The sequence below is a fragment of the Homalodisca vitripennis genome, chromosome 2, assembly GCF_021130785.1.
Source record: "Homalodisca vitripennis isolate AUS2020 chromosome 2, UT_GWSS_2.1, whole genome shotgun sequence".
Lineage (NCBI taxonomy): Eukaryota > Metazoa > Arthropoda > Insecta > Hemiptera > Cicadellidae > Homalodisca > Homalodisca vitripennis.
In genome coordinates this window covers 201,252,874-201,274,816 of record NC_060208.1, presented here as the reverse complement: position 1 = coordinate 201,274,816, position 21,943 = coordinate 201,252,874, and the positions used below count along the sequence as shown (strand labels likewise).

At 35.3% G+C, this 21,943-nt stretch overlaps 1 protein-coding gene across 1 annotated transcript; it reads left to right on the top strand.

Moving 5' to 3' along the window:
• Nucleotides 1-121: 121 nt before the first annotated feature.
• On the top strand, nt 122-21,365 carry LOC124355252. The gene is made up of 5 exons (XM_046806298.1): nt 122-807; nt 10,418-10,526; nt 12,813-13,017; nt 19,166-19,315; nt 20,197-21,365. Exons 1-5 carry the CDS (start codon nt 711-713, stop codon nt 21,145-21,147), a joined length of 1,512 nt encoding a protein of 503 aa, XP_046662254.1. The 5' UTR covers nt 122-710; the 3' UTR covers nt 21,148-21,365.
• The last annotated feature ends 578 nt before the right edge of the window (nt 21,366-21,943 follow it).

Genomic DNA, 21,943 nt, shown 5'->3' with positions numbered 1-21,943 from the left:
ACGCGTGGCTTCATTGTATAAATACAAAGTCCAAAAATAAGACAAATATTGTTGAATAGATCCCTTTTCCTCTTTTGCTTAGATGAGAATTACTGTGATAAAAAATTTAATGATTTTTATTCTTTAGTCTATGTCCTGTCCGTATGTAGGGGAATTGAATTAAAATGATAGAATATGTTTTGATCGTTCTGTGACTGTATTGTTCTTAATTTATCAATTTTTAATGTGTTTCAGATTTGTTGTTTTGTTTTAAAACATTTCCGAGATAGTTTTATTTTAATTGAATAGACAATTTTTGGTTTACTTTCTTCGCTTTCAATTTTTTGTGTAAAAAAAGAGTTGGATTTGTGTTGAATTGGCTCTGTGCAATGCCTGAAAGAATAAATGATCAGAATCAGAATCAGAATTTAATGGAAGATAACGTAGAAGGCAAGATTGAAGTGAAAGTCACACAAGCTGATCAACTGACCAAACGACTCTTAATGTCTTGTTTAGAGTTCATAAATAATGCTGACGGTAGCACTATGTTTGGCGATACATTGAATTCAGTTAAAACACCTGTTGAAAGATCTCAGGGAAAATCTGATGAATTCGAAGATTAGTCAAGTTAAAGTTGCTGCTGTGTTAGAATTAAAAGTATTGCTTTTGTTAACTAAATTTGAAATAAATATAAACTTTTAATAGACTATTTTGTTATCTGAAAAGTCACAATGCTTGAAGAACTATACTCGGACAAACTTGTTGATCAACCAGATGATATTGAACGTGTTATTGAAGGGGAAGAATATGAAAAGAAAGATCTCTCTGGTAAGTAATAATAATTTACATTTTTACCCTGTTATTACCACTCTGTAAGTCACATTATGTGAGCCAGAGCCCAAGGCGTGGGTGGGTGCGGACCATCAGTTAAGTAATTAGGCTGGCCGTTTGTTGCTAGGCCACCACGGCAATTTGTTCAGTTTTACATAGGCTATGTAGGCTATATGGTACTTAATCATTTACATTTCCGCTAATTTTAAAGATAACTTAGAACGGTAATTGTCACATTAACGGCCGGAGCGGCAAAATACGAGTTTTGCTTTATTATCTTATTGGAATCGTCCTACAAAACAAATCAATATAAGGTTTGACGGGGTGGGAATGAGAAATAACGAAGTTCTACAACATAAAAAATGAAACAACTGTTCAAGCGCGAAGCAATTATATTTCCATGTTCTACAACCACATCGGGCATCACGTGACCTTTTGTGACCATGATTGAACCTCGTGATGACGTCATCGGATGCGGCGCCATCTTTGCAAACGTAAATGAAAAATAATACTTAAATGAGCAGAATTTTGATCCAAATGAACAAATGTTTTTCTTAAATTTTGAGCTACAAATTAATTACTTAGTTGTTTTCGAGTTGAGACGAGTGCCTCCGGCCATCTTTGGTGCTGCCCTGTGCTGATCTCAACGAAAGTAAAACATCCCTTGATATAGTTCCTATCAGTAAAATATCAAATTCTAGAGGGGCTGATCAGAAATAATTGAATTATAATGAAAAGGCAATTATGTACCGTGTAAAAAACTCTTAACATGCCCTACAAAACACTCCGACACACCAATTCACTAAGATTGGTCGAACTAGTGGATGGTTAATCCACGATCGTCACGCACTCACTCGATCCAAACTACAGTCCCCGATATCTAGTGAAGCACTGACTTCTGCCCCAGTCACAGCCGCAGATAATATTTACGACACACCAGTTCACTACAATTGGTTGAACTAGTGGATGGTTCATCCATGATTGTCACGCACTCACTCGATCCAACCTACAGTACACGTTATCTCTGACTTCTGCCCCAGAGCGCTCAGATAACAGATACGCTATCAGTCCCACCCGCAGATAATATTTACAGATATTCAGACACAATCAGAACATTAAAACATTAAGAACTTAACTATTTATGTATATACCCTCTAAAATTATGTTATTTGTCATTTGCACCCCCTAAAACCATATACTATTTGTTCAGGAGGATGAGCAGAATACGTTGATAACGTCAAATTTGTGATTTGCTACTTCGGCGTTTAATCTTATAATTTCCCTTAGAACAATGATTTAACCCTATTGAATCCATAAGGCAAACTCAGTCTGACATCTCTATCTTGGCCGTTCTGGTTCAAGGTTGGACTCGTCCAACATCTGTTGCTATGTGAATATTTAACAAAAAAGTCATTCAGACTAATATTTGATTGATGTAGGCTAACGTCTGTAGATAATGTGAAAAGGTTTTATTACGATGTGCAGTTGAAAACCTATGCGGTAATGTACGATAAGCAGATCCGGTTTCTTTATATTAATTAGTACAATTATTGATACTCATATTACTCATACTCATAATATTCATTTATCGAATACGCGTTTATAAATCATATCGACCAATCATTTGTTCAAATGACCACAACTGATCTGCTTGTATAGTTTACCAATGTAATAATTATTACTAAATACTTTCATAAGCTAAAATGTGGATATTTTATTGAATCAAATATGTTGTATATATACGAGGGCTATCTGGAAAGTGGTACCCGTTTGTGCAATAAAGACAAAGGAATTTTACCAAATATAAATATTTTTTTTGGTAAGGGCATACTTTACAGTACTTCTCCACATAATTTCCAAGCAAATTTAGGCATAACATTTGTCATAACGTGTGACTAGTTTTTGTATTCCCGCGTCATAGCCTTCCGTTGCCAGGGTATTAGGATACGTAGTCACGCCTCATTTAAGATCTGCATCGCTGTCAAATCTTTTTCCCGCCAGAAAGTCTTTAAGCTTTGTAAAATGATGGAAATCCGAAGGGACCAATTCCGGGCTCTATGGTGGATGGTTGAAGGTTTCCCACTTGAATTGCTATAAAAGTTGTTGTGTTTTCACAACTGCATGTGGCCTGGCATTTTCATGAACGAGGATGATGCCTATAGATAATAGACCTTGCCTTTGAATGTGTATTGCCTGCTGTAATTTCTTTAACGTTTCACAATACGCATTTAGCATTATTTGTGTCTGCATGGATATAAAATCAGTGAACAGTACCTATACCTAGTCGATCCCAGAAAATGGTTGCCAAGAGTTTCCTAGTGGACAAAACTGTCTTAAAATCTTTGGGTTTGATTTTTTTTTTCCTTCCTGAGGGAAAAGGACAGTTTGTCCCCATGCTTAGTCCTACAAGGACCTTTGCGCCTCCCTTACTTTAACCCTTTTAGTGCCAACGTCCGAATTTTCGGACGTTGGCAGTTTAGGCGAAGATTGCCGGCGTCCATATTTTCGGACGTTTTGTAAAAAAAAAATTAAAATTACTTTAATTAGTCAAAATAAACGGTACTTTGGGATTATACCGACCACACCAGTATGAAGAACACAAAAATAGAAATTTATAGAAACAAACATGATAGAACGAAAAAACAACTCTTCAATTACAAAATTACAAACTTACAAGCATTTCCAGGTATTGTGATCGGTATTGTTGTCGCTGTTATCTTATCTTTCTCGAGAATCCTGATTACGGCAGGCCGCGTGGCATCACGTGATTTGCACGGTACATCATTGCCTTTCCATTACAATTCAATTTATATTTCTGATTAGCCCCTCTAGAATTTGATATTTTACTGATAGGTACTATCTCGAGGGATGTTTTTCTTTCGTCGACATCAGCGCGGGGCAGCACCGAAGGTGCTGTCGAAGCCCGCGCTGATGGCCGGAGGCACTCGCATTTTGGGTGGCGGAATGTGATCAAGAATAAAAACAAGTTTTGAGTGTTTTTTTAATAAAAAGTTTAGTTTGGTAAATGTTTGTTTTTGTTGAATTTTTGTGTTTGGAGAAATGTAGAGGTAAAACACGGAAGTACAACAAAGCGATGCACCAGCTGAACGGGCGGCGAGACTCTGCAATCACGTTATCTACTAGACGCTCGACTTTGACCTCTGTCTGAGGATGGGGAGGTGTTTGCGATAAGACAATTCCTGTTTTATATTGACGAAATATTGTTCTACGCTAATCTAGTAATCAGTAGAAACGAAATGTGAAATAACGATTCATGTCTGGGTGTGGTCGGTATAATCCCAAAGTACCAAATAAACATACTTGTAATGTTTTAGAATCGCAATACAACGATCTTTCTGATAATTACATTACCCAGTTTATAAGTCATACTAGGTAGCCATATTTTGATTTTAAAATTGGCTATTCTGTGCATTTTGTTTCTCAGCTGTCAACATTAGACAGCATTGTCGTTGTTGTTTACAGTTGTACTTTAGTTGTTCGTGAGTGTTTTGAGTGAAGTGAGATGTGCTAATGACTTCTTTCTATCAAAATGAAACGTTCTCATTCACCTGTGATAATACTATCGCTAGATTAGTAGAAAGTGAATATCTTTCAGACGGTTTCGTGAGTGAAATTTCAGAAAATGAAAAAGTGTCGAGTTCAAGTTCGGTTGTTGACGATACAGATAATGACCCGACCTACGATCCCGTTGGACCGACAACTTCCTCAGGTAATCAAGGTTTAGGACTGAATCGACTAAACTTGGTAATTGATACAAATTCAGATGAATCTAACAGTGATACATGTGATAGTGAACCATCACGTCGTCATAGGGCTAGGCCTAACCAACAAGGCCATAGAGTGATACCTCAAAGATCTAGGCTTAACGATAGGGATAGCAGTAGTAGCTCTGCAGAAGACTCTGAGAATGAACCTGACTGGGTGGAAGTGAATGAAACCAATGATATTGAACACAGGCCTAACCATTCCATACACTTTCAGGAACAGCCAGGGGTCAAGCACTGTCCTCCAATGAACCCTCCTCCAAGTGCTTATTTCAAAATTTTCTTTACCATTCCTTTGATTGAAATAATGGTTCGGTTTACAAACAAGTACGCCAGGAACTTTATTGATAAAAATCGCGATAGAATGAAAGAACACAGTAGGCTAAAATCTTGGAGACCTGTGACTGTAAACGAAATGCAAGCTTTCCTTCTGGTGTTGATAAATATGGCTATCAAAAGACAAAACACTATCGCTTCCTTTTGGTCTACTCTTAAAAGTCAATTGATTCCTTGGTTCCCTAGAATGATGACGAGGAACCGTTTTCAGGCAATACTAAAATTTTTTCACTTTGTGGATACTACAAATTTACCTAAGTCAGGCCAACCAAACTACGATCCTTGTGCTAGGTTCAAACCACTGAATCACATGAACCGGATTTCCAAATTACATTTTACACCAGATAAAAATTTATCTATTGACGAAAGCATGATTGCAACCAAAACACATTCACAGCTTCTCCAGTACATGCCTAAAAAGCATCACCGGTGGGGTGTGAAGTTATGGATGTTGGTTGATGCTACCACTCATTATTGTGTAAGTTTTTTTGTATACAAAGGAGCCAAAGGCAATGAGAAGACAACGGTAAAAGAAAAAGGTTTAGGCTTTACAGTAGTGGATAAACTAATGAGTATGTCTAATTTGTACAATAAGGGATACCACGTGTTTGTGGACAATTTTTTCACCTCCCTGACATTGGCAACACATCTATATTCTAAGGAATCCTTTATAACTGGCACTCTAAGGCACAACCGTAAAGGTATCCCTGCTCAAATGATACAAAAATTTAAAGTTGGTGAAACAAAATACATGAGGAAAAGTGAAATGATTATTCTTGGCTACAGACAAAAGCAGGCACAAAAAAAGCAGGTTTTGCTGTTGTCTACAAATGATGTCGCTGCTTCAGAGTGTAAAGTAAAACGCAGAGGAAATTTTACTGTCATATCTAACAAACCCAAAATGATACGTAATTACAATGCTAATATGGGTGGGGTTGATGGATCAGACCAAATGCTATACCAATACCTGGACGATAGGAAAAGTTTTAAATTTTGGAAAAAAATTACCTTCAATCTCTTATCCAGAATGCTTTTGAATGCCTATATATTATACAAGCAAAACACTACAAAGCCTATATCACATCTAGAATTTCTGGTATCCATTGTTGACGAGCTAGGTGATCAGTGGCTTCAGTTGCAGGAAAGTGCCACCAGTCCTAGACCTATGGCAAGCATCCGTGGTGGTGGTAATGCTGATGTCAGAAAATTTTTTGAAAAAATTGGAGAAAAAAAGGAAAAAAACTGTTGTGTATGTAGTGTAGCAAGCACTAAATCAGGAGGAAAACGAAAAAATCATCCTATATGTGTGTTAAATGTAAGAGAGGAGTGCACACCAAGTGTTACCCTCTACACTTCTGCTGAATGTTCTTTTCAAATTTTCTATTTTGTACATTTTTATGTAAATAGTTACTTGTTATTTTAAGTGATCCCTAGAGAACATTTATTTATTTCAAGAGAGTTACTAGCCTATTGATCTGTGAAATATTTTGACTCTTGTGTTAAGACCTTCAAGAAAACAAGAAGACATTTAACAGATTAGGCAAAACGGAGTGTTTTTCCAGGTTAGCACACTTTTGGATGTTCTTTTTGTTCTTTCACAATTTTTAATTTATCAGTTTGAAAGTTTGTAAATTTCAATAGAATAAAAGTAGGAATTCAGTGATGTAATCAATGTTTTTCCAATGCTCATTTTACTGTTGTGTATCACAAGTTAAACTCAAAAAAGTAAAAAATAAAAAAAATTAAATACTAATAATTAAATTTTTTTAAAGTAATGTACACAATTTTTTGTCAAATAAAGTGCAGGATACAAAATACAACTATTTAAGTTAAAAACAAAAAAAACCCATGAATTTATCTTAAAAAATAGTGTAGTTACAATTGTTTAAAGAATTACGGTACATTTTGGCTAAACGTGGCTGGCAATCTTGGTACAAACATGCATGTGTACGCCTGGCATTCCTGGTACAAATTTCGAAAATTTTGTTTGGCACTAAAAGGGTTAATTTTGTGTCCTCAAAGTCCGAGGTTTTTGCAAAAACCAATCAGATTTGAGGGCTCCTATTCTCTGATATCCTTGGGGCTGAGGAGATATGCTCCCAGGTATCTTTTCCGAGTTTCTAAGATGGCAGGACAGTCTAACCAAATATGCTCTGCCAATTCCTCCTCTCCACAGAGTCCACATTCGTCAGTCTGGCTAAGGCCCAACCTCATAAGATGTTTCTTTAGGTGGCCATGTCCTGTCAACATTCCTAATATTAGTCTTATATCCTCCTTATTCTGATCTAAGAGAGCTGTCCACCCTTTAACGTAAGGAGAGATAAACATTTTGGATAGTCTTAATTCTGAGGCTCTACTCCAATTAATGTTTCTTATCCTCTTTTCCCAATCTTCCAGAGGTTTAATGTTGGAGAAGGCTATCTCGCAACCTGGCTCAGGCCCCACCATTATGGATTCCGCTCCCTTTTTGGCGAGGATGACTGCTTTTTCATTTCCATGAATGCCTTCATGACCCGGTACCCAACCGAGTGTTACTCTGTTATTCATTGCCAGCTCTGCTAGACAATTCTTACATTCCCAGACTGCTTTAGAATCAAACAAACAGGTAACAAGTGCCTTAAGTGCAGCCTGACTATCAGAAAGTATTAAGTATTTTAATCCTTTTGTCCTCATTTGTATGATCCTTCTGGAACATGAGTCTATGACCTGCGCCTGAAAAACCGTGGCATTTCCTAGGGGCACAGCCATGTCAACTCCTGGTCCGTGTATTCCGTATCCTGCCCTAGAGTGAAAGCGTGAGCCATCTGTGTAAAAGTTTGGGACTCCTTTTGTAGGGTAGGCCTCCTTTTTAATCTATTTCTCCCTACTTCCGATAGAGACCATGTATGGGTTGTCAAAGGAATATTTATTAACCATTGCGTTTGACACTTTGGTTAGCATTTCAGCTTCAGGAAATATCTTCATGTGGCCTTCTAAGGAGGTATGATTTATTACCTTTGTTCCTAGAAGCTTCATTGCACTTAGAGCGGCTGTTCTCACCACATCCTGCCCCAGAGGAGTGTATCCCAGGACCGCTTCAATTGCTAGTGTTGGGCAGGAGCTCATCGCTCCCATGATGCTTAACCCTTTCAGGGCCAGGAGCTAATATGAGATGTTACAAAATTTTTTCACATCTCATATCCCTATGTGACTAGTCAAAAGTGCCAGGCTAAAATTGGCGATTAAATTAGTCTCTTAGATTAAAATTTATAAGTTTTCATAAAAATTAGAGAATAACCTAAAAGTTACACCAAATTACTCGTATAGATATATACTATCAACAACAAAAATATATAGATGTAGTTTTAAGTAATTAAAAAAAAAGTTTTAATAGATTACATAAACATTTTTTATTTCTTTTCCAAATAACTAAAAAAGGAAAAATAATTTTTCTATGGGATGCTATTTTATTATATTATACATTTAGAAAGGAACAACCATACAACATTTTGTGTTATTTCTCTCATAAATAAATTTTTTATGACATTTTGTATAAATACGAGGTAATACCTATCACTAAAAGATCAAATTCTAGATGGTCTGATCACGAATGCCTCCGTACATTACTATTAGTTAGGAGATGCAACTTGACGAAACAAACAAATATTGTAAAGTGACCTTAACTATAACTTTCTACTATATTACAGGAAAGATAGTTCCACTTTGAATGTACTAAAATTCATTATTTGTAATTTTTGTGCCCCAAAACCTTATATTGTTTTGTTCAGGAGAACGTTGCAATATGTTATTAATGCAAATTTTGTTACTGGTATGGATGAAAATCAATTTTAAAAATAACAAAAACAATTAGAACCATCATTAATAAATAAGCAAAACTAATATAACGTTATGTACTCAGCAGGGATCACTTCTGCCTTGTTTATACCTTGTAGTTGAACCTACCACTGGGCACAGCAAAAAACTGATGCGTCACTTGAATCTGGGCAACCTTATGGATGTCCAGGAGTAGCATATCACTAATCGCAAATGTCGAGATTCTGTGGTGCAGAGGTAATTTGATAGATCTAGTCTATTGTGGGAGATGACCCTTGTTTATGGGTGGGGTTTGTTCCCTAACTTCAGAAGTTCTTGCTAGCTTGAACATAAGGGGGTGTGCCACCCCCTGCCTGCTTTGACTGGAGAGGCTGGTTTAGAGCTGCATTAAATTCCTCCTGACTGATCTCGATAGGAGGCGGTCGCTACCCCAACTTTAACCAGAATATCCTGTAATTCCAGAAACAGCACAACGGTCCTTATAGGATTATGTGCAATTTATAAGCTTCTTGTTCTCAGAGAACAAAAAAAAACGTAACAGTCACTTCCCTTATTTTGTATGAACATACTAATCTAATTACATATAATGTGATATCTTCCAATCAGTTAAAAATAGCTTTTCTTGATTACACGATTACACAATGAACTCATACTCCACTCTGAAAAAACGCAATGGGCAATTAAAATGGATTAATTAATTTCCTAATATTTGTACTGCCCTTGTAATCCACAATCAAACTTGTAAATACCTTTCAAAACTAATTTACGGTGTTAGAATTAACACGCTACGAGTAATGGACGTCATGGTTATCCACAAGGCAGTGAAGGCCACAGGACAGTTGGTGGACTATTAATGGACTATTGTATAATTTTATGTTATATTTTAGATAGCAAAATTTCATTTTCTAGAGATTGTACACCAGTAATGGACGTCATGGTTATCCACAAGGCAGTGAAGGCCACAGGACAGTTGTTGGACTATTAATTGACTATTGTATAATTTTATGTTATATTTTAGATAGCAAAATTTCATTTTCTAGAGATTGTACACCAGTAATGGACGTCAATGTTATCCACAAGGCAGTGAAGGCCACAGGACAGTTGTTGGACTATTAATGGACTATTGTATAATTTTATGTTATATTTTAGATAGCAAAATTTCATTTTCTAGAGATTGTACACCAGTAATGGACGTCATGGTTATCCACAAGGCAGTGAAGGCCACAGGACAGTTGTTGGACTATTAATGGACTATTGTATAATTTTATGTTATATTTTAGATAGCAAAATTTCATTTTCTAGAGATTGTACACCAGTAATGGACGTCATGGTTATCCACAAGGCAGTGAAGGCCACAGGACAGTTGTTGGACTATTAATGGACTATTTTATAATTTTATGTTATATTTTAGATAGCAAAATTTCATTTTCTAGAGATTGTACACCAGTAATGGATGTCATGGTTATCCACAAGGCAGTGAAGGCCACAGGACAGTTGTTGGACTATTAATGGACTGTTGTATAATTTTATGTTATATTTTAGATAGCAAAATTTAATTTTCTAGAGATTGTAAACCAAGATATTTTGATTACGAAATTGTTAGCAACCAAACCCCTTTTAATGTTTTTTTTTGCCTAAAATTTTGGATTGTTTTTGTCAAAATAATGTTTCAGAACATGAGAGTGGCAATGAGGAAGAAAAAAATACAGATGAGAAGGACAAAGAAAAACAAACAAAAATCAAAAGGAAACTAGGTCCTCGGATTGTGTTAAACCCTCAGAGGTAGGTAATGCTTTGCAATGTATACATATGTATCATTGATAAATTTTATAGCTTACTAATTTACCAATTAATATTTATCTATCACTTTTCATTAATTTTTACCTCTCAAATAGATTTTTCCAAGAATTACATAAAGTAAATTCATTTGGAACCTCAATAACACATTTCAGACGTATTTGTAAACAATAATTGTGCAATCTTACCGAACCATAGTGTTTAAGTGTGTCACTGGTATGTGTAAGTTACACTGTAGCGATTTGAACAAAATCTAAATCCATATGTTCAGTAACTTAAAACATAAAAAAAAACTGTGTAAAAATACAAAATACAAATAATGTAAAAAAATACACAATTTAATTCTTAATTTTTATTTATTAAGGTGTATTTTATATTAAATTTATTAAAAATTCATGGGGACTCATGCCATTGAGAAATTTGTGTTATTGAGGTTCTGTGTGTTATCAAAGTTGCACCTTATTATTTAGGCATATGGGTAATAATAATAATAATAATACAAGCTACATTATAGAATACTATGTAGTTGTTTTATAATGGTGAATAATAATCACAGAAAATTAAGAACTGGGTGTACTAAAATGACCTTGAGTTTTTCCACAAGAACAGTGTTAAACTTATACATTTTTTCCGTTGTTAATGCTGCCCAAACACTTCAAATGGTAAAGTTAAAAAAAGGTTGAAATGTTTTGGAATAACTGTTTAAAATATTAAACAAACTAAATAGCATTTGGATGCTTATTAATTATGTCTCCCATGATTGTACAACTATAAAGTAAGGTTGTAAAACTGCATCTGGTTCAACATGTTCTTATGCAGAAAACTGAAAGTATTGCAGTTGGCTAAAGATTCTAGTAAAGAATATTTGTAAAGGCAAACATTACGTTTTTAAGGAAAAACTCTGTATTTATTTAGAAATATCTGTAAAATTTAAACTCCTTTATCTTGTCTCAAATGTATTAATACATACCTTTACAGCTTGTTACTCTCCATTATACTTTATATTTATTTTCAATAATGAATATTATACTTTATATTTATTTTCAATAATGAATATTATACTTTATATTTATTTTCAATGATGTATATATTTCTTGGGTAATTTCTTCCTATTTTACTGCTTCCTCGTTGCATTTTTAATATAATGTATAAAACAGAGCTTTGACCTTAATATGTACATAATGTGATGTACGTAATATATATGTATACAGGGTGATTGAAAAGTAAGTTGCACCCCCTCTTAACTTTTTGCTATTTTAGATATATAAAATCTAATCTAAATTTTGAGTTACTCCCAACCTTCCCTTTCCCTAAGGGTAAAAAATTTGAAAGCTATTGTTAATAGTGTAACCCTTTGTAGCTAATAAGAGTGCCATAAAGAGATTTTACATAACTAAAATAATAAACAAGATAAGGGGGGTACTACTTACTTTTCAACATTATATGTTTGGGGCTGCCATTTCTTGTAGAGTGGTGTGATTGCAATTCTGTAAGTGTACTTTTATTGACTAACCAACACCTTTAAAATAATATGTTACAAGGCTACAATAGTGCTATTTGAACATTTTTAGTAGCCCCCCACCCCCTTGTCCTATGAGGGTCAAAAAATGAAAGCTATCATTATTAGTGTAGCCCTTTATTGCTAGTAAGATTGCCGCAAACAGATTTCATATATCTAAAATAACAAAAAAGTTAACAGGGGGTGTAACTTACTTTTCAATCACCCTGTGAATATAAAAGCATCAGCAAATACTAAAATCACGGTAAATATGTCAATCTAAGAAGAAACCGTGTTGTACTATTTCCTCATATTTGTCTTAAAATCACCTGATTTTGTGTTACAGTTTTAAAATTTACTGCCATTTTGAAACCTTTTGTGAAACTTTTTATGTCCTTATTAGACTAAACATTTTGCAAAGTTTGAAAAATATATCTTTAATCAATTTAAAGATATGATTTTCTTCCCTGAAATACATAGACATACAGATTGTATATTAGATATTATTGTATATTGTATATAAGATTATGTTTTATATAATATTTCTTGATTATTTTGGCATGGCTAATCGAAAATGGTGTAGTTTTATAGAGTAATTTATGTATACTCTGCATATGTATCGACAAAAATCATGTAGCCAAGTATTCTAAAATAAGAAAATCCTGTTTTAATAGTATGTACAAGATGAAAATATCCCTCTGTTTCCTCACATTCACAATCATGTAAAGAAAACTCTATCTAGGTTGTTTAAGACAGTTACACTATTTTTTCAGACTCGTAGGCTCACGAGGAATAGGAGCAATAGAGCCATTTTTCTCTGACATCCCGGAGAAGTTACGAGGAAAAGGCAAAGAAAATGAAGATCTAAATCTTGTGATGGGTCGCTTGCAACATTGGGCACACCGTTTAATGCCGAGCTTGCAGTTTGACGACTGTTTGAAGAAAATTGAATCTTTGGGCAACAAAAAAGAAGTAGTTGTAAGTTAAATTGTATTACCATTCATTAAAACTATATTGTGGTATTAGTGTAATATAAATTTATTTTGTTAAAATTTAACAAGGGAGTAAGTAATTGATTTCTGGACGTAACAAATTTAGCAAGATTTCATTTAACTTGTGCTATAAGTGTTTTGGGGTGACCTTTAGATCTCCGCTACTCGTGAGAACACTATGAGTAAAGAAATACCAAAAAATTTTAACAAACCAGAGAGCTCTAGCAGCACTCAAAAAGTGAAAAAGAAGTGTAAGTATGCGCCTTATACAGATTAAACTTCACCATGCAAAGGGCGCAACCGACATCTTAGGTAGGAGGTTTATCTCAACAGGCCTGGATATACCCTAATCAAGGAACCTTGGATCAACAGAAGTTGCATCAGAGGATTGACGACTCAAGTTGGTAATCTCATATATGATCGATCAATTGAAAATTCCAGAACATGTATCCTAATTTCAAAAAATATAACAGCCTTTCCTATTACAGATCTGATTACAAGAGATCTTGTGGCGGCTACTGTAAAAGTGGCATCAAAGCAAGGGATGAAAGAGGTTACCATAGCCTCAGTCTACTTCCCCAACCCGTCAACAAACTGCCCACCAAAAAAATAGAAAGACTATTGCAGAGCTGCAGAGATAAAGGTTCAGCCCTCATTCTCGGCTGTGACTGCAATGCTCACCATACCTACTGGGGAAGCACAAACATAAATCCAAGAGGAGAGGAACTTCTACAGTTTATGTTCTGTAATGATTTAGTTTTGGAAAACAGGATGGTCCAGTCCCACCTTTATTACCAGAACTAGATAAGAAGTCTTAGACATAACCCTATCCACAGGACTCAAAAACATAAGCATTGTAAGGTGGCACGTCTCAGAGGAGGCCTCACTATTGGACCACTGCCCTATTAGGTTTGACATACAGGAGAAAGGGGAAAAAAACGTGACCCACAGGGTTCCTAAATTTCCCAACTGGAGGGGATACCGAGTATCTCTAGCCGAAGAGTTGGAAGAAATAGAACCCTTCCAGAAAAATGAATTTGACTTAGAAAGGTCTACACAATTAGTAGAACAAGCTATAACAAAGGCCTACGAGAAAAACTTCCTCTCAGACCAAATAGGCTGTAGAAAGACGTGCTGTGGTGGAATGGGAGGTTAGAAACACTAAGAAATAAAACTAGAAAATTACTAAAATGGGCAAAAAGGACAGATGATTGGCTCCCTTATCTACACGCCCAAAACGAATATAAAAGGGAAGTAAAGAAGAACAAAAGAAGAACCTGGAGAAACTTTTGCAAAAACATTAACAGCCTACCAGAGGCTGCCAGGCTTAAAAAAAAACTCCCCAAACTGATCACACTAACCCAATGGGAACCTTAGTAAAGGCCAACGGTGACCTTACAGTGAACAGGAAGGAGACCTTAGAATTGCTTCTGGGGACGCACTTTCTGGGGGGGTCACCTGACTCGAAATGAGGATATTTATATCCTCTAGTTGAGGGGAGATCCAGCCGAGAGATTGCAAAAGCCAGACAGCGGTCTAACAGACTATTCACACATGAAAGAATTAAATGGGCAATAAGATCATTGAAGCCATTTAAATCTCCTGGGGCAGATGGAGTTTTTCCAGCCCTTCTTTAAGGGGGGCTGTGCATCTTGTTAAATACTCTCGTCATTCTGTTTAGAAGCAGTTACGCCTTAGGATACATACAAAAAAACTGGAGGACAGCACTGGTGGTGTTCATGCGGAAATAAGACAGGGATCCGACTCAACCCAACTCGTACAGACCCATAAGCTTAACCTCCTTCATAGGGAAAACTATGGAAAAAAATAATAAACAGACACATAAGGGATGTAATATTACCAGACCACCACTTAGTCCCACTCAACACGCTTATATAGAAGGTAAATCAACTACCACCGCTCTCCACAATCTGTCCTGGATGGATGGGAATCAGTATAAACCAATCAAAAGAAGTGAAATACCTGGGTTTAATCCTGGATGAGCTCACTTGGAAATCACATATTGAAAATAGAATATCCAAAGCGACAATGGCCCTTGGGGCCTGTAAGAGACTATTTGGATATAAATGGGGATTGAAACCCAGAATGATATATTGGATCTATGAAACCATTATAAAACCAATGGTCACATATGCTACCTTAGTGTGGTGACCGAAAGTTGAACAAACAACAGCTGCTAAAAGGCTACAGAGTCTTCAAAGGCTAGCTTGCTTAAGCATCACGGGAGCAATGAGCTCCTGCCCAACACTAGCAATTGAAGCGGTCTTGGGATACACTCCTCTAGGGCAGGAGGTGATGAGAATAGCCGCTCTAAGTGCAATGAAGCTTCTATGAACAAAGGTAATAAATACTACCTCCTTAGAAAGCCACATGAAGATATTGCAGGTATTTCCTGAGGCTGAAATGCTAACCAATGTGTCGGATGCAATGGTTAAGAAATACTCCTTTGATAACTCATATACGGTCTCTATCAAAAGTAGGGAAAAATGGATTAAAAAGGAGGCTTACGCTACAAAAGGAGTCCTGAAGTTCTACACAGATGTCTCACGTCTTGACTCTAGGGCAGGATATGGAATATACGGACAAGGAGTTGACATGACTGTTCCCCTGGGAAGACATGCCACGGTTTTTCAGGCGGAGGTCATGGCAATAGACTCATGTTCCAGATTTTTTGTTTTATTTAATTAGTATCATTTCTTGTTCATGATGAATTAAAAATCATCTTGCACTAAACCACAATCACGCGAGTAATAAATGTGTGGAAACAAAAATGTTTTGGTCTTAAGAGTTGGTTATTGTGTATTGTAAACATAAAAACACAGAAACAGTTTTCATGGAAGTAAAAAGGAAACTGCAAAAGTTGTGGTTATTAAACAATGTGAATTTTAATATGAGGTATTTTGAAAAGAAAATTCAAAGATAAACATGTGGCAGTGTATTATTACAAAAAAAGTATGTGAGCATTTTTTTTAACTTTCACCTATTCTTCTTTATATAGGTACACATTTAATAGCTTATATGTAAGTAGCAGTGTTTAAAGATTTCTTAGTGTAAAAATTCTTCCATTATCTCATGCAGCAAAGTTTTGACACACTCCTTTTCATCATTAGCAACAGAACTTTTTCCACAAAAATCCAGTTTTAGTTTGGTGAAAAAATGATAAAAGCTAGGTAGAGTATACAACTTAAAACCCTATTCGCCCAAACCTAGGAGAAAACCACCTTCAATTTCAGCACAATTTACTATGTATTGGCCAGTGATCATTTTCAGCTTTTACTGAGAAATTTTTGTAAAATCTTGAACAATATGTTTTATAAGTTTGTGACATCATGGGATATCTCATCAAGATTCAACTGTCTATATTACTAAGCATTCTCTTCCACCTATCACACAAATATAATGGTATCAGAGCTATATACTTTAATTTTTCTTTATCCTGAACAATTGTATGCTCTTCTGTAAATTATTTAAGATATTTTAAATAAAATGAACAAATCAATTCACCATATAGCGCTGATTCTTTGAGTTTCAAGAGAGACATTGGGCAGTTAGTGATTAAGAGATAAACTAATGTAGAGAACAAAACAGTTGGTAGAACAAGTGGGGGTGCTTCTAGCTTTTAAAGTTAGCAGAACTGAAATTAACCTTGATCAGTGGATAAGTCAACATTTTTGCGTTTGTAATGGGGTTCGCTACGTTCAACAATAGCAATACCATTTGAAAATTCTACACCGTTAGAGCAATGTTCTGTGCCCGAGGTAAAAAACCAACAAATACCTTCTCTAAAAATTGTAAGAACAATGGTAATTTCTATAATTTGATACAGAAGTCAAGAATACTTGAGACTCTGGTGCTTGAGAACATTGTTCTGGCCGACTAGTTGAAGTTACAACTAATACCACCTAGTTATTCTTATGAACACGTAAAGCTAACAGTGCAGTTGATTTCTGAGGAGGGTTGTGATTCTCCTGCAAGAATCATAAAACAGGGTTTGGAACTCTTGCCTACAGCCCTGATTTTGCATCTGATTTCACTTGCTCGTCCACTGAATGAGTTTCAAAATTCCAAAGCAGTGAGGATATTAAAAATATTAGGAAAATCAGCTCAAATACAGAGATAAAAACTTTTTACAGTAAAGCTAATTTAATATGGGAGTATTACATACATATACACAATTATTTTTGTAGGCCACCAGTTTGCCTCAAATTATTGAAAGCTCTTCATATAACACATGCAACAGTCAGATAATGATAAATTTCAGTTGCCAAATGACCTTGATGGAGGATGTGACAACATATTATGTACTTAACAGGATATGGTGCATGCTCTAGCGGATGTTTCAGGAGACTGTTCATTATTATGACTCCTTACAGATGCTATAGAACTTGAATGACATGCCCCTTCTCCTTCACAAGGCGGTGCTGCCAACTAAAAGATTACAACTTCCTTCGAGCCTTTAAAAGTGTACTTTTACTTTCTAAACACAGGTTAATCTTTTGTAATCAGTAAATTAAAATAGCAAACATTTTCTTAAATTTTTGATAACTGTCAGTTATATTATCTGATTAGTTATCCTAGGAAGTCAGTTCCAGTTTCAAGTGTATGGATCGTTCTTAGGAACAAAGAACGTAGATGCTATTAATACTGAAATATCCATAATAGTTGACAAGAGTGAACTATCAAACTGAAAGAAACCGTAAGGATGGTCTGTATAATTGTCATCTACAAAATTTACAAACACGTTCAGAATTTTTCTTGTATCTTTGTTGCTATTTTTGAACATTTCCTTCTTTATTCTCACAGCGAGGTGACTGGTTTCATGGTTACTGGCAGATCTGATTAAAACAATGGCGATCACAACAAAGACGGTCAGGAATGAATCCAATGATATGACTAGATTCGTGAAAAATCTTTCAGATTCACTGTTTTCATTATAATATGGAATGACGAGCATGACTGGAAAAAGGCAGGAAGCTGTAAACACAGTGAATGATATAGGCAGGTGATAGCACTCGTTCAGTTTGTACTGGAGCATTTTCACCCCATAGTAGGTTTTGAGAATTTTCCTGTACCAATAGAGTATACAGAACCAAGGGCTACATCGGTGAGTGGATGCAGATCTCCCTTCCTCAGCAGGGTCAGGTAGGTAGGAGCTATCGATGTGCCCTTCCTCTATCACTGGTAGTACTGTGTTCAGTGAAGCAAAAGTACATTTTATTTGAATTTTGAATAAAATGAGTCTTATAAATTGGAATACTACTATGTAACACATTGTTAAGTTGTACAAAATTGTCCAGTACAAGGAATACAAGGGTGTTTGCAGCATTACCAATATTGTAGTCAGTAGTATATAATTTCGTTTATTAAATTCTAAACGTGTGAGAATTCCAGAACAACGGATAGTGGTGTTGATGATTTCAGTGATGACTCCAGCCGTGTACACGGAAACTATTGAAATTTTCAAACATTTAATGATTCTGTTTTGTCCATTAAGGATGTGATCCCCTCGAAAGGTCTGGTGAAGATTTTCTGTGTAAAATATGGTCCTTGTTATGTTTTTATATCTCATAATGGTCATCACAAAAACAAAAACGTTTACTATGAAGAAAAGTGACCACACTTTTGAATAATAGGATGGTGTAACATAGTCTGTATGAATTAAATCAACGTGGCAGAAGTACAAGTTAGTAAACGCGACAAAAATGTAACTAGAAAAACAAATTGCTGAAAAGACTATTTGTAAATCATTCGGAGTGGACTCTCCTCGGTTTGTAATAGGTATTCCAGATAACCTGTAGAAAATTTCTCCGAGTTTGAAGTAAAATGACTCACCAACAGGAGACATTGTGACTTTCACTCCCTTGCAGTTCATTAACCCTTGGCCTAGTTGTTAGTAGTTGCCATGGAGATGAAGCACATTAGTGTATGTCTGTTTAGAAGTGTTTGTCTCCGTAATAATAAAATGGAATTGAAATAGGATGAATGTAGTTGTGCTTGTACTGTGTTCCATTAGGTTAAATGTCAGTCCTTGTTCTCACATGTTTTCATTAGGAGTACAAGTTTTATACTTTCCATTTGCAAATGTGTTAGTCTGTGCATTTGTCTTGTTACAGAACATGGTGAAGAGGATCCGCCTGGGGATGGAGGACGAGAATGTGCCTGACGAAGTGATTCAGAGGGAAGAGATGGACTCACCACCTCCCGATGTCGATCCTTTTGATGAGCTGATCTCTTCATCTGCACCTGCGAGAACTGCTGAAATGGTAACAACTACATCGTTATGGTCAGTTGTCAATAAGGTTTCAATTCAAAGGTTCATTTCCAAGCCTGGTGTTTTGACAATGGAAGATTGAACGCATAACTGTAACATTTAATGCTGTATACAAGTTATGCAAAACATTTAACTTCAAAAATCCAAAAATATAATTAAATATTGCTAAAATATGTTATTTGTATTAATAAATAATGTATGGTTTTTGTGTAAATCATTCCATTCAATTCCAAATACACACCTTATCCCTGGACAGATGAAATTAAAACTAAATACATTCAAGACCTTGCTTTAAATAGTGGAAACATTGATTTTTTCTGAAATTTTATCGTTTTAATTATTTTTTATGTACGTATTAACTGTATAGAGATGGCACAGTAACAAAACATAAATATACCATGCTATTTTGAAGGAATTTGCAGATTTTCCCTAACATTACCATATTTTAAGAGTACATGTCATATTCCCAATTAATTAATTTCTAATGTATTAGAAGTGTGCTGTAGTCTCTAAATCTCTGATATATCAGAAACTATTTTCTAAATTGTTAAAATTGACTAAAAGAGTAGCATAATTCCTGTCTTAGCTCCTAAAGGTTCAGAGGAAATATGTTTAATGCAAACTAAACTAAAATCGTTTTTTATGTATTCAGTTTAAATGTAACTGATTTCATAAACATTTATCTTGTTTTATTTTTGTAGAGAATTTAATTTTGTTACCTGAAACAATTGTTCTTTAACCAGCTAATTATAATAATAGTAATCTAAGTGTCTCATTTCATGGATTGACATGTAAAATAACAAATGTCACACAACACAACCTCAACAAAGTATGGAGTCCGATATTTATTCAACAATAACTGTTCGTTTTTAGGAGATAACTGCTGAGCAAAGAGAGCAAATGTTACGCAACCGGCTGATCGCAGAGGAGAGAAGAGCCGCCCGCATCAAGAGAGCACAGGAGATGAAGGAAAAGTTCCAACAGACAGCTAACAGTCAGTCGGACTATATACAGACCACTCCCATGGAAATCACAAGAGAAGAAAGTTCAGATGCTGGAAGAGGAAATCATCTGGACAGCGTTGAAAAGGAGAATCAAATAGATGAAACTGGAGCTGTGACTATAGATGAAAATGCTATCAATGTAGATCTGGAAAATTGTGGCAATGAGCGTGAAATAATTCAAAGTGACAAAATAGATGATAAAAATGAAGTAGTGATGGAACTGCCAAGTGAGAATAGAGCAAAACCTAAAATATCAACTGAAGAAAAAATGGATGAACTTGAAGTACCAGAAAAAGTAATCAGTGTTCCTGAAGAAAAAACTTCTAGATTAGTTGAACCAGGAATAAATGATGAACAACCGGGTGTTTTGGATGAAAGAAGTGAAAACCAAACAGATCTCCTAGTTGAAACAGGTGAACAAAGGAGGATTTCCAATGTAAACCAGCCTGATATTCTGGCTCAGGGAGGTGATATCCAGCCTGATATTCTTGTAGTGGGAACACATGAAAATAGTGAAGCATCAGAAAGAAAAAATACTCAATCTGGTGTTTTAGATGGAAGTCAACCTGATGTGGTCTCAAGAAACTTTAATGAGCCACGCATGCAAGAAGAAAGGGAGGAGAGTAGTTTAGAAAATCAACCAATGGAAGTTGAGATTGAAAACCAACCTGTTGCATTGGAGCTGGGTGATAATCAGCAACCTGATATAGTGCCTAATGGAGTTGAAATCCAACCTGATATTGTAGTAACGGATAGAGTAGGGAGTCAGCCTGATGTTATAATGAAGAGAAGTGACAGTCACCCAGACATAGTAAGTTAGTAGCCTTCAAGGACTTCATATATCATCTGCCTTTCATAACCTCTGTGGCCTGCAACAAAGATGCTGTTCACAACTATTTTTTTGTATTTTAAAAATTTGTAATTGTTCAAATAATTTTAGTATGTAATTCACTTTAAGTTTACGCTATTCAATGAGAATTATGTATGTTGGACATTTTATATCATAGAATAAAAATAAATAAAATATATATCACAGTAGTTGTTTTATTTTTATCTTTACCTTTATTTATTTCAGTATTAATAGTGTTTCTGTTAGATTAGTAAGGTTTAGTCGTGTTTTAAGGGTATAAAAATACAATTTAAATATGTTTTAAGTTCAAGGCATTAATCAAGTATTTTATGGCTGTACTGTGAATGGAAATAGGTACGTAACAAAAAAGCTGTAAAACTTATAACTATTTGTTTTTAAATGTTACACCCCAAACTGTCGTTTAACAACAAAGGATTATACAGTCTGTGAATCTCTACATCCAGAAGTGGTCTTGATAGGCCACTACAGATCCTTTATGTCCATTGGGCCTTCTATGGTCTGTAAGGTAACTATGGTCTCTGTGAGTTCACTTATTATAGATGTGTGACCAATTAACTTACCATTAGCTGTCACTGATGGATCTTATTGAAGATGATACCACACTAGGTAATATGAATTAGATAGGCCTAATTCTAGGTAAAACATTGAACTGTTGCATTTCTGACAAGTTGGATTGATGTTATACAAATATTATATTTATTTTAGGTCTCGTAATGTGGGGTGGAAGAGTTTTGTTCCACTCATC